This window comes from Lepidochelys kempii, chromosome 2, assembly GCF_965140285.1.
Source record: "Lepidochelys kempii isolate rLepKem1 chromosome 2, rLepKem1.hap1, whole genome shotgun sequence".
Taxonomy (NCBI): domain Eukaryota; kingdom Metazoa; phylum Chordata; order Testudines; family Cheloniidae; genus Lepidochelys; species Lepidochelys kempii.
Window position 1 is genome coordinate 119,969,949 of NC_136381.1, and position 14,155 is coordinate 119,984,103.

Sequence of the window (14,155 nt, forward strand, 5' to 3'; positions counted from 1 at the left end):
CATCCCTCTTCAGTACAGAAGCAAGGACTTAATTGTGGACTTTGTCTTCAGTACTTCTGGTTAGGCCCCTTCCTTCTCTCATAGCTTTCGCATATTCAAAATATGAAGCTCTGTACCATCATCTCTAACACTAGTACTGACCCATGCATAAGTGTCACTGAATTAAAAAGCTAGTTTCTAGAATATTTCAAAGGTTAGTACTGCATGCATAGGCAGTACAAATTAAAACCTTCTACCAGGCAGACTAGATACTACATTGTTTTGTACAAATGCTTAAAAATGGGGAAGCATTACATTAGAAATTCACGTATAGTTATATCTACCCACTAGGCAATACAAACTCCGAGAATGCAATCTACTGCTACTGGTGCATAACCTTCGGCGTGAGACTGATCTAATCAGCACATTTCAACTGAAAATATAGAAAACTATTAGAATCACTTGTGAGATACTTTGACAATTAAGAATATGCAACGTGAAAACATTTCATGTTAGTACATTGCAAAATATTGATATTCGAAACTTTTCTCACATGCTAAACAGCTTCATCATTCCTGGAAAAAAAAATTGCCCATGCAAAACCAACACAATCATTTAATACAGTCATTTTTGGTAGCTTTGACCAATAAACACTACATGAAGGTGATGAAATTAATTTAAAACAGTAAAAACTGTGGTCATAGTCATGTTGCAGTGTGTCCGCAACTGTGCAAATATGACACTTTATCATTTTGGGTACCATTGTTTCACCTCACCTACAGGTTTACAGCACCACTTGACAGTTCCAAATCATACCCCATCTAAATGCACTTAAAATAAGCTTTCAAATTATATATAATTTGACCTGATATTTTTAAGGTCAGGCTTGACAAAGCCCTAGCTGGGATGATTTAGTTGGGGATTGGTCCTGCTTTGAGCAGAGGGTTGGACTAGATGACCTCCTGAGGTCCCTTCCAACTCTGATATTCTATGATAATGCAGGTGCATAGGTTGCGTACATTAAACTCCAAAAATATGGCACATGACATTTTTCTAGGAATTAGACTGAAATCAACCATCATATTGGTAAGAACTTCATATACCGCAGCTCAGGGTCTGATGTGAACTGATGACTTAGCAATTGAAGGTTCCCTATTCTATTACCAGCCAATGACTTTCATCATCATTGGATAATGACATAATTATACTTCCTCTTCTAGGGATGCCCCACCCTTAGTATCCTGCTACTGGAAAAATAGAGAAATGGCCAGACCATTTTCAGCCTAACGTTTTCTGCCAAATACACTGTAGTTTTGTAAACTGGTGACTAGCAATTATATAAATCAAAAGATATTATATTCTCTAGTTATAATGGTTATATGACCGTATGCTATGGATATGTGAATAATTACTAAGTTATTAACACTGTCATTTTGGATGATCACTGGTTTGAGTTAGATTCCTTTTGATGATAGAGCTTGAAAAATATTTTCTGTTGCTCTGGGCATGATACAGTAATGTTACACAATTAATGGGCCAGATTTACTTAACACAAGACTGGACGAGGGACACATATAATTGTGACACATGCCACTACAGTTATTTTGCACATAGGTTGGGTACACTTGTGTGTTTGTGTACACACAATTTTAGACTTCTGTCATTTTGAAACTCTGGGTTTAAATCTATCCTCATATCCAAATTCTTCAAAGTCACAAAATATGTATGCCCATTCCAGAGCCAAACACTATCGCTCTGGCTTTGTCTCTCATATCTTTAAGATTCATCTAGTTTATCATTTCTTAAGATTACCAAACATCTTGTCTCCTTTCTCAGGTGTTGCTAAATGTAAGATCCAACAAGGGACAGTTGATTGATGATCTTGACAAGCAGGACTGAAATTATATACATTTCAATGGTTAAGAGTAGGTCACTCAGAGAACTATACTACAGTACAAAATAGTTCCTATTGTGAAGCCTTCCGTTTTTTGTTTTTTTTAAAAATAGCATCCTTACATATATGTTGCTAGGAAATTTACTGATCAGCATTCATAACATACAAAGTAGGTCCATTGCTTCATCCCAAATCAACCACCAATCAGTAGATGTACAATTGCTTATGTCATTCTACAAATCTCTGTAATCCAGAAGCTGGAAAGAAATCTTAGTCAGGCGTCTTCTCCACTGAGGTACTATACTTCTGCAGTTTCAAACTCAAATTTAAATACAAAATAATTCCTATGAGCTTTGTCTATCTGAAGACATTTAGGTTATGTGTATGCATGAACCCATACCTCACTGAAAAGGCTTCCATTCACATAAGAAATCCAAAGCTTCCAGAAGTTGGGGAGCTGAATTACAACGAGTTTTGTCAACTTTTCAACAAATGCAACTTGTTGAGGAGCTTTACAACGCCAAGCTAAGCGGAAAAGAGAAAGAATAAATAACTTTGAATTGATAATAAAGCTATTTTTAACATGCATGCTGCAGTGTGATTAAAAAAAATGGATCTATCATGCATATCTATAATTTCTCAGGTGTTAATGGCAACATTTTACGACTTGGTCCATATGGCATAGAGCTTGTGTACGTGCAAGATTTATTTCCATATATTCTTTTGAGGGGGTTGGTACTTTAAGTATAATATGTCTTCTATATAGAGGTGCTCGTATGGCCCCACTGAATTATATTGTACATCTTAGCAATCCACTATCATAAATCGATCTTTAAACCAGGCTAAATGATAACTGAACAGGGAGGATCAGAGACTTAGCCATTAAAAGATGGGGTGAGGGAGGGGGTGGAAGGAGGCAGTACAATTGTCTTGAAATGAAGGCAAAAGACTGGAAAATGGGAGATCTGAGTTTTATTTTCAGATCATCCACAGACTTCCAGTGTGATCTCACTCATCAACCTCGCCACAATTTCATTAGCAAAGCCTTAGTTTCATTCTCTGTAAAATGGGGATGGATACTGATGCTGTAGGTGGGAGGATAAATTTATTAATATTTGTAAAACAATTTGAGACTCTTGGATGACCAGTACTATTAGAAGTTCAAAAAATCATAATAAAAGTAAGTGTAGCATTTCTCACCTGGGACATGAGACCAAAAAATAAGAGAAAAATTATCTGAAGTTGCATAAACCTCTATATAAGCCTGGTACCTTATCCATCACTAGACATCAATAGAGTCACAACTTTGGGAACACAGGGGAAGAGGTGGATCTTCTCCTGTTTTCTTGTCAGGTGAGAGACGGGAAAGAGGAAATACAGGAGAGGGTGGATGAGCATGGAAAGCGGAGGTGAGATAGGAAACTTCCACCTCCAATCATGTTTGTCTTCTCCATTTGATTATCACAGCTATGTTTCTTAGCAAACTATTCTGCATTAATAAACGTTGCACGCTTTTTATGTCAGATTCCAGCAAACTATGTGGGTGCAAAGAAGCCAAAGACCTTTAAACTGATTACAAAGGGGACCTGAGATTTTTTTGTATAGTCTTAGGTCTTTCACAGATTACACAGTTAACGAGCGTGAAACTACTTTACATGATTCCATGGGAGCATGGAAGACTACTGGATAGCTTATGGTATTTGTCTTTAATCTATTACAAAAATATTGGTCATATATTGGTCATATAGCATAGAAAGTCACCAACTAGACAAACATGAGCCCATATAAAACTGCTGATTAGCACTCTGTGTCAGAGCCCCTGTGAATATTCAGCATAAAAAGAATATGAAACAATGGTATAAACTTGCAGTTAAAGAATAAAGATAAATTACAATGGTAAAAAATAGGGTTGTCAAGCGATTAAAAAAATTAATTGCAATTAATCACACTGTTAAACAATAACATAATACCATTTATTTAAATATTTTTGGATGTTTTCTACATTTTCAAATATACTGATTTCAGTTACAACACAGAATACAAAGTGTACTGTGCTCATTAAATATTTATTTTTGATTACAAAGATCTGCACTGTAAAAAAACCAAAAGAAATAGTATTTTTCAATTCACCTAATATGAGTACTGTAGTACAATCTCTTTATCATGAAAGTTGAACTTATACATTTAGAATTATGTACAAGAAAACTTGCATTCAAAAATAAAACAATGTAAAATTTTAGAGCCTGCAAGTCCACTCAGTCCTACTTCTTGTTCAGCCAATCACTCAGACAAACAAGTTTGTTTACATTTGCAGGAAATAATGCTGCCCACTTCTTGTTTACAATGTCACCTGAAAGTAAGAACAGGTGTTCTCATGGCACTGTTGGAGCCGGTGTCACAAGGTATTTATGTGCCAGATGCGCTAAAGATTCACATGTCCCTTCATGCTTCAACCAACGTTCCAGAAGACATGCGTCCATGCAGATGACGGGTTCTGCTCAGTGACCATCCAAAGCAGCGCGGACCGACGCATGTTCATTTTCATTATCTGAATCAGATGCCACCAGCAGAAGGTTGATTTTCTTTTTTGGTGGTTTGGCTTCTGTAGTTTCCACATCAGAATCTTGCTCTTTTAAGACTTCTGAAAGCAAGCTCCATACCTCGTCCCTCTCAGATTTTGGAAGGCACTTCAGATTCTTAAACCTTGGGTCGAGAGCTCTAGCTATCTTTAGAAATCTCACATTGGTACCTTCTTTGTGTTTTGTGAAATCTGCAGTGAAAGTGTTCTTATAATGAACAACATGTGCTGGGTCATCATCCGAGACTGCTATAACATGTAATATGTGGCAGAATGTGTGTAAAACAGAGCAAGGGAAATACAATTCTCCCCCAAGCTGTTAAGTCAGATATTTAATTAACGCTTATTTTTTTAATGTGTGTCATCAGCAAAGAAGCATGTCCTCTGGAACGGTGGCCGAAGCATGAAGGGGCACATGAATGTTTAGCATATCTGGCATGCAAATACCTTGCAATGCCGGCTACAAAAATGCCATGCAAATGCCTGTTCTCACTTTCTGGTGATGTTGTTAACAAGAAGAAGGCAGCATTATCTTCCTTAAATGTAAACAAACTTGTTTTTCTTAGTGATTGGCTGAACAAGAAGTAGGACTGAGTGCACTCCTAGGCTCTGAAGTTTTACATTGTTTTGTTTTTAAGTGCAGTCATGTAACAAAAAAATCGACATTTGTAAGTTTTACGACAAAAAGATTGCACTACAGTACTTATATGAGGTGAATTGAAAAATACTGTTTCTTTTGTTTATCATTTTTACAGTTTAAATATTTGTAAGCAAAAATAATATTCACTTTGATTTCAACTACAACACATAATACAATATATATGAAAATGTAGAATACCATCCAAAATATTTTATACATTTCAATTGGTATTCTATTATTTAACAGTGCAATTAAAACTGATTAATTGTGTTTAAATTTTTTTAACCGTGATTAATTTTTTTAAGTTAATCACGTGAGTTAACTGCGATTAATTGACAGCCCTAGTAAAAAATGATTCTCCCTTTACTGCTCTTTATGATGTATAAAAGATAGATTCAAAGTTTGTTACCTACCTGGCTTGTTTTTAACTCAGGAATAGAAAGACTTTATTTCTCTGCTTTTGTTGGATATTTAAGCAGGATACTAACACCACAACAGAATGAAACCTTAGCTGTAACTTCCTCAGTTTCTAAGGAAAGGGTGTGGATGTTGAATTTTTATATCAACTGTTCATCAGAATTTGCCCTTACACAAAAACCAAAATAATCCCCCAACCCTACCACAAAGTTTTTAAAAGGCTGACTAAAACTTCTCTTCCCTGTAAGGAAGGCCTGAGAAAGATACAAATTCAAGTTTCTGCCACCTGTGATCTCACTACTCGGGGCTCAATGGGACGTAGACTCCTGCATCATGGGAACTTAAAAAAAATTGGTTTTCATGCTGCCCATCCAGTTCCTGGAAGATAACAAGGAGCTTGGCTATGGACAGCCAGGTAAAACCAAGGCATGCAATCTTATTTTCCCTGGTGGGTTTATAGGATCACAGAACCAGGCCTGGAGGTGTTAAGTAACAGGGGAACATTTAAATGCAGCTGAGGTTCATATTACAGAGACCAACAGACTGATATAATAAAAATAGGAAAGTAGTCCCTAATGTGTGAGGAAAAGACTGAACTCAACATGGAAAGAGACTTTGTTGTCTTGATTGTGACTTGGATTTGGATGTAGTTTTTATCTCAGCAAGGGGAGAATGATTTGGTATGATGTTTTTTGCTTCAGGAGGAGGGGGATTTTTATTTAGGATCTTATCTATAAGGGGAGGATAACTGTCCAGTTGTGTGGGCTCCTCCTTGACTGATCCCATCTTGTAATAAGCACACACCCTTTTCGCTTTGCAATTTACCTTTAAGAAACTTCTGTCTTTATAGAGTAGTAAGGCAGAATATGAAAATAACTTTCATACATATATATTATTCTGTTACGGACTGGTGGCTCATTTTCTGTCAACATACTAAAACAATGAATATGATTACCCTCTCTCATATTTAAATATTTGGGGAACACATAGTAAAATATACCAGGCCTAGGGATTTGTCAGAAGTAGTTTTTTATTTTATAAATGAAACTGATGCTTACTGTCATCACGACCTGACTGAAAGCTGCTGCCCCTTTTCAGCGAAGCAGTCTGACTGAGATGACCGAGTGGAGACGGACGCACATCACTATCCAAGTCTAGCATGGGGCTATGTAGCAATGAATTGCCTGAAAAACAGTGACACAGTTATTAATATATTTATTTTCTTATGAAACCCCAATTTCATTTGCAGAAGGACTGTGCTGGGTTCAAAATTATGTAATAAAAATATGTCTTCAACCTAAGAAAGAAATGATTGTTCACTCTGTGCAGTAAGTACAGTTCTTCGAGATGTGCGGCCCTCTGGGTGTCCTATAGGTGTGCTTGGACTCCTTGCACATCTGATCAGAGATTTCTCATAGCAGTGTTCATTCGGCCTGCACATGTGCTCGTCAGCCCTGTGCCGTTGTTACATAGCACTGTATGAGTGAACCGCCCTCAGTTCCTTCTCTACCATGAACCCATATAGTAGAGAACTCCAAAGCAGAGGGGAAGTATGGCGGATAGTGGAGCACCCATATGGACACATCTCTAAGAACTACAGTTTACTGCACAGGGTGAGCAACCATTTCTTCTTTTTCAAGTAGTGTCCCTATGAGTGCTTCACTCTAGGTGACTACCATGCAGTTCCACTTTAAGGAGGAGGGGGGCTTTGTAGTGGAGTCTAGTATGAAACAGTCCATCTGAGCCAAACATAGTATTGGAAGCAGAGTTGTGAGTTATTGCATAGTGTTCAGCATCATATATATAGCAGCGGATTGACGTATTTCAGTAATAATGGGCATGTTTTTGAGACATGCCATACAGATGGAAATGGACCATGTAGAGAGAGTTAGTATGTCCGGAGGTGCTTGAATATTATGAGATTCATTGCAAGGATTAATGCAGTCAGTTATCTACAAGGAAAATCTTTTATTAGAAATTGAAGACCCTTTCGATCTATCTGCAAGTGAGAAAAAAAAATTTGGGGTCTTTATAGAGGTTTAGTCCAGCTAGAAGGCCTGGGCTCTTCTGATGTCAAGGACGTGCAACAGTGCCTCTTGTTTATCTAGGTGAGGTTTACTGTGGAACACTGGCAGGTGAAAGGGTTGGTTAATATGGAACTCAGAGGAGATTTTAGGTAAAAATTTGGGGTGTGATCACAACATGACTTTGTCCTTAAAAATACTGTGAAAGGGAGGCATGACATATGGGCCCTTATTTCCCCAACCCATCACACTGACACGATGGCTATTGGGAATGTCATTTTCATTGATAAATGGAGAAGTGAGCAGGTAACCATCAGTTCAAACCGTGGTCACATAAGGCATTTAAGATCTAAACTCAAACCCTAAACCGAAGTAGGACGCTTGACTGGGGGAAAAAGATTAACGATCACCCTGAGGAACCTCACTGTCATTGGGTGGGCAAAAGTGGAATAACTCTCTATTGGAGAATGGAAAGCCATGACTGCTGCCAGGTGGACTCTAACAAAGTTCATTGATAGCCCCAAACTTTTTAGTGTTAGGATATAGTCCAGTACATCTGGTAGCGATGAGGTCATAAGTGAAATATGTTTGAGGTCACACCAACAGACAAATCTGGTCCATTTTTGAGAGTATATGTAGTGAGTAACTGTCTTCTTCTGTGTAACAGTACTCTCTTTAACTCTTATGAGCAGGTCATTTCTAACCCCATGAACCATTGACCAATCATGCTTTGAGACTGGGGTGAAGGATCTTCCTGCTTTCCTGGGAGAGGAGATGAGGAAAGGCTCTCCCAGAGAGTGACTGGTGAGCAAATGGCCAGTTGTATCAGGTAAGGAAGCCATGTTTGTATGGGCCAGGTTGGAACTATTAGGATGACTCTGGCTTTGTCCTTTTTTATTTTGAGTAGAACTTTGGCTATTAGAGGAGTTGGTGCAAAAGTGTACAGTAGATCCAGTGAACAGTGAAGGTGAAAAGCATCCCCTAGGGATTGGGGACCCAGCCCACCTCTGGAGCAAAACTTGGCAAATCTCTTGTTAATCGCTGTGATGAATAAGTCTACTGGGGGAGGCACTGCTGGAATATGTAGAGAAACATGCTGGAATCTACTTCCCACTTGTGGTCTTGGAAGAAGTACCTGCTGGGTGTATACATGGTCACACTCTGAACCCCTGGAAGATAGGCAGCTGTGATGACGATCTGATTGCATATACAGGTGGATATGCACAAATTCCAAACTTCAAGAGCCTGGGCGCAGTGGGGAGAGGGGCTCTTGCTCCTCCTTGCTGGTTGATTGGTTGATACAAAACATGTGTGACATATCGTCTGTCAAGATCTTTACGTACTTGCCCCGATTACTGGTAGAAACTGAAGACAGGCGTATTTGATCACTCTGAGTTCCAGCAGATTGACGTGTAGAGTGGTTTCTTGCAAGGTTCACTTGCCCTGGGCTGTGAGTGTCCAGATGTGCTCCCCACCCTAGCAAGGATATATCCATCATTAATATGACCTTTGGGGACTTCTGTTCAAACATTGTAATGGTCTTTCCACCAATTGAGGGATTCCTTTATGCAGGTGGGTATGGAAAGTAGAATATTTAAACTGTGTCTGATGAATAAACAGTCCTGAGACACCCTTGAAGGTAGTCTTGTGTGATCTACAACGAAGGTACCAGCTGCCACATGCCCCAACAACTGAAGACCATTCTTGACCGGGGTTTGAGGGCTGAGCTGGATTGTATTGGTTATCTTGGAAAGAGCCACAAATCTGTGAGATGGGAAGGTAGGCTCTTGCCATTACTGAATTGAGATGAGCTCCTATGAATTCTAAGTTTTGCACAGGGGTTTCAGGGGATTTTTGAATGTTCAATTGTAGGCCCAATTTGAGGAAGAGTTTCATGGCTTTGGAAGTTGCATGTGAAGTTAGTTCCAGGGAGCAACACTGCAGTAGCAAATAATCTAGGGAAGGGAACACTAAAATACTTTGCCTGTGGAGCTGCACCGCTACTATTGACATGATCTTTGAAAAAACCTTTCAATTCCTTCACCATTACAGAATCCAGGTGTTATGACTCTGTAGCAGTGGGAAAGATGGGCAGGCCATGGAATATACCTGGACAACACATCTCGAGGAACCACAGTCACTGTAAGATAAGGAACTGTTTCTTCTTCTTTAAGTGCTTATCCATACTTATTCCACTGTGACTAATTTAACAGAAGTGGGTGCTACCAAATTATAGCAGACTGCCAGGTCTACTATAGTTAAGGTTAAGACTAACTTTCTGTTTCAAGCTCGAATCAGCAAAGGGCTCTAAAATCATCATGGTTACTCAGACTGCCCTTAAATCTGGTTTGCCTCATTGGGGCATATGAAGACCTAAATAGATAATCCTCTGAGAACTGGAAGGAATGCAGTTCAAGCCTGATTAAACTGCTCTTGGTTTCAGAACATTTATATGAAGATGAGCTTCCTGATGAGATGAGAGGACTTGAGTCTGTGAGTTGTCTAGCTCCCCATCCTATATTGGAGGCATTTGTTTCTAGAGTCTTAGATGGTAACAGTGCAGAGAAGCGTACTCCCTTGCAAAGCTTTTCAGAATCCTTCCATCAGTTTAAGGACAATAGGATTTCTAGGGTGACCTGCAACTTCTTCTCTAGGTGATAGGTGATGAGCGGATATACTGACTTCAAATATTCTTTCATGTAACAAAGTCTGGCATGCTGAGTTATGTAAGTGCAGAAGATCATGTACCCTGGAAGCCTGAAGCAAGTTCTCACAGATGTTGAAGGATGTACCTGCAGTTGACTCTCTACTATGCTGCAGAATCTTCTTTGAGGTAAGTAAGCTTTTTGCTGTGGCTGCGTCCAAGACTACACCCCTACAAACTGTATTCTTTGGGCTGGTCTACACTATGGGGGGAGATCAATCTAAGTTAGGCAACTGCAGCTACGTGAATAACGTAGCTGAAGTCAACGTACTTAGATCTACTTACCGTGGTGTCTTCACTGCGGAGTTGATGGGAGACACTCTCCCATCAAGTCCCCTTGTGCTTCTTGTTGAGGTGGAGTACCAGAGTTGACGCTAGAGTGATTGGCATTTGATCTATTGTGTCTATACTAGAGACGATAAATCAACCCCCGCTGGATCGATTGCTGTTGATCCAGCCAGTAATGTAGACATGCCTTTTGAGTGGGAACTAAGAGCAATTTCTCCTTATTGGCTCTAAGTCCTAGAGAGACAAAGAGACAGAGAATCTGCTCAACAGAATCAGCAGCTTGATGAGATTTCCCTTGAGTAAGCCAGTGACCCACAAATGGCTAAACTATGACTCCCTACGTTCTCAGGTAAAATGCCACTATAGCTAGACATTTGGTGAATACCCCAAGTGCCACTGATAGTCCAAATGGCAGAACCCTGAATTGGTAATTGTAGTTGCATACTTGAAATTTTAGATCTCTTCGGTGGGCGGGATGGCTGGCTATATAGAAATAAGCATCCTGAAGGTTGAGAGCTGCATACCAGTCCTGTGGATTTAGGGAGGGAATCACAGAAGCTAGAATTATCATCCTTATCCTGAATTTGCTGATGAAATTGCTCTGATGTCTTCAAATACAGAACTGGGCGCCATTTTCCATTTTTATTTGGTATCAGAAAATAGTGAGAATGTAACCCCTTCCCTGTAAATTATGGTGAGACTTGTTCTACTGGTCCAAGAGATAGACGTCATAAGGAGTCTCTGACAAGGGATGAGGAAAGTGTGGAACTGAATGGAATATCCCACTTCTACTACCTCCGTAGCCCAACAGTCTATCATTATGGTACTCTAAACCCCATGAAAAGGAAAGAGATGGCCTCCAAATGGGGCTGAAATAATAAGATGATCTATTAGAAGTCATTCACAGCTCCAACTGAAGAATAAAATTTGCTGCCTTGAGAATGCTGTCAGGTGTGAAGATTATGCATGGCAAGTCAATGTTTTCCTCGTCGACGCTTTCTTGGAGGTACAGAATGTCTGTGTTTAGGGCAATAAGACTTCCTAGGGTAAGACTGAGGCCTAGCTAGTTTCCTTGTCAAAGCAGGTGTACACCCCCTGAAAATCTCAGAGTTGCTCACAAGTCATTTTAGGAAAGTAAGGCCTCATCTATTTTCTAAGTGAATATGTCACATTTATCAAAAGGCAGGTCACATCCCTCAAAATGCAGACCCTCTATGGTAACTTGTAAGTCCTAAGATATGCTGGACACATGTAGCCAGTAAGACATTCTCATGGCAACAAAATTTGTCATGGACCTGGAGACGGTATCAGATACATCAAGAGTTGCCTTTTTAGAAGTATGTGCTACAAATTGCTTCTCTGAAATCAAACACTTTCTTTCCCTGCTGTAAGATTTGATCAGAAAATTTAGAGATGTTATCATAATTTAATTAATCTTGTTTCTCCAGCATGGGTTGGTAATTGGCTATTCTCATGTGCGACCTGGCAGATCAGTAATTCTTGTATCCAAATATGTCTGATACAAGAGCAAACATTTTTAAAATAGGCATGTACAATGTAAATGCAAACAGTTAAATTGTGCGTGTAAAATATGCAATTGCACAGACAATAAAGATCTGTCCCTGGATATTAAATTTTTGCATTCACAACTTATATGCCTATTATTTTTTTAAAAGGTATACCCAAATATTCTAATTTTAGAAAAACTTGACATCTATAACAACATTTTAGTAACATTTTTGGAATTAAATAATCTGAATGGGGTGAATTTACTCTCTCACACAGAATGAAAACCCAAACAATATAAAGGGGCAAGTACAAATTATGTAATACATTTTTCCCCAAGGCCAAAGGAGGTAGGCTATAACACAGAAGGCGTGAAATTCTAAAAGTTTAACATAATTCTTTGGTATCGGTATAAGCTTTTCCATTGACATTACTTCTAGGATTCAAACAAATAAAAAATTTATGAAATGTCAAGAAAAAGAAGGTAAGACAATTCAAAGTAATTTAGTTGGCATAAATATTTCCAGTTAAACTTAATTTAAAAAATATATTACAAAGCAACACTGTTTTCTCTAACACAGAAACCACTTTTTCATATACAGGAGAAAGTGAAAATTCCATGCTTTAACATATTGAAATAGATTTCCTGCCCTCACCATCCACACACCTTGTAAATGTGAGGAATTTCTTGTAAATAGGTAATCTCTAAAAATGACAATGCTTATTCAATTGGCACAATTAGTTAAGAAAAACAGACCATTTGCAAAATGATCTTTGGGCAAGTTCACTTAAAATAGTGTGCCTGATATTACACAGATATGGTTGAAAGTTGTAAAATTCTATTGCCACTGATACACTACAAAAACCCAAATGATTTATTTGTTCACCAATAGAAGATAGTGTAAAGAATACTCTCTTGTTCCTCTAGAAACCACATCATCAGGTTGCAGTGGTACCAGGAAAAGAAAGTTTAACACGAACTAATTTCTTAATTGGTTGTCTGACATTATAAGCAAGTATAACAGAGCAGCAGGGAACAACAGCAACACATATACCTCCAGGACTAATAAACATCTGGAGTACATTAGCAAAGCCGATCTTGCTCTGAACTGACCAGAAGATAGCGCTTGAAGACTGCATACTCAACATAAATCTTGAAAAGTGGAAGTTAACTTACAAACAAGTTTTCTTCCATATTCAACTCCTCTCTAGGAGCACAAGTACTAGGTTAGCCATGGAATATAACACAATGAATTATTTTAAGAGCAAAGTATGGAATGGAGATATTAATGTTCAGTAAATATTTAAAACCCCAAAAGAAATTACTGTGATTACAAATTTACTTTTTTCACACACATTCTACAATTTTTAACCTGAGATTCTTAGTATCTTATATTTGAATTTCAAGAAATTAAGGGATTCGGACTGCAGGAACAGGTTTTAGCTGGTGTATATGCAGCATAAATACACATTCTTGACATACAATTTTTTTTAATGTAATGTATCACATCTTTGATGGCACAGAAATATTTTGTTCCAAAACATATTATCTGTGTAGAGCATATTTGTTAGTGACTACAGTGCCAAATTGTATATTTAACTACAGGAACACAGAAAAATAAAGATTTAAATTAAAATTTACTACATTCTCCCCACCTACCCATCCAAGCTAACAGACTGCAAATGTAATTAAAGCCTTTTTATATCTACAACTGTAAAACCATGAAAAGATAAAATAAAGCAGAATTTGTAACTGAAGATTTTTATATTAATTACTCCAGGATTTTTAAAGTCACTTTTAAATATTTTCCTATGCTATTTGAATATAAAATATACTATAATATGTATTTTACATCACCTATATTTACAGTGATAAAGTGGCATAACATATGAATATTAGAATGGCTACGTTTGAGATTTACCCACACTTTGTCTGTGCTCAGAACCTCTCAAAATCAGGCCCTTGCATATAAAGCAAGTGTATGTCTTGTGAGGACATCTATTACACTTAGACATACACTTACTATATAGTAAGTAATTATGAATATATTCTTCTGTGCATGCTCCTATAACTGGGAGAAGAATTTTCTCTCTATATATTAACATATATGTATATGCTATATAA

At 38.0% G+C, this 14,155-nt stretch overlaps 1 protein-coding gene across 4 annotated transcripts in view; it reads right to left on the minus strand.

The window, feature by feature from the left end:
- Window positions 1–14,155, minus strand: part of EXOC2 (exocyst complex component 2) — a 188,565-nt gene that overhangs the window by 90,240 nt on the left and 84,170 nt on the right. For all 4 annotated transcript variants that reach the window (XR_012157344.2, XM_073332187.2, XM_073332185.2 and 1 more), the window contains exons 12-13: window positions 6,567–6,692; window positions 2,274–2,398 (exon numbers count right to left, since the gene is read on the minus strand). Coding sequence is in view for 3 of the 4 variants with exons in the window: in XM_073332187.2 (XP_073188288.1) it covers window positions 2,274–2,398; window positions 6,567–6,692 (251 nt within the window). In the remaining variant the exon portion in view is untranslated. The remainder of the gene's footprint in view (window positions 1–2,273; window positions 2,399–6,566; window positions 6,693–14,155) is intronic.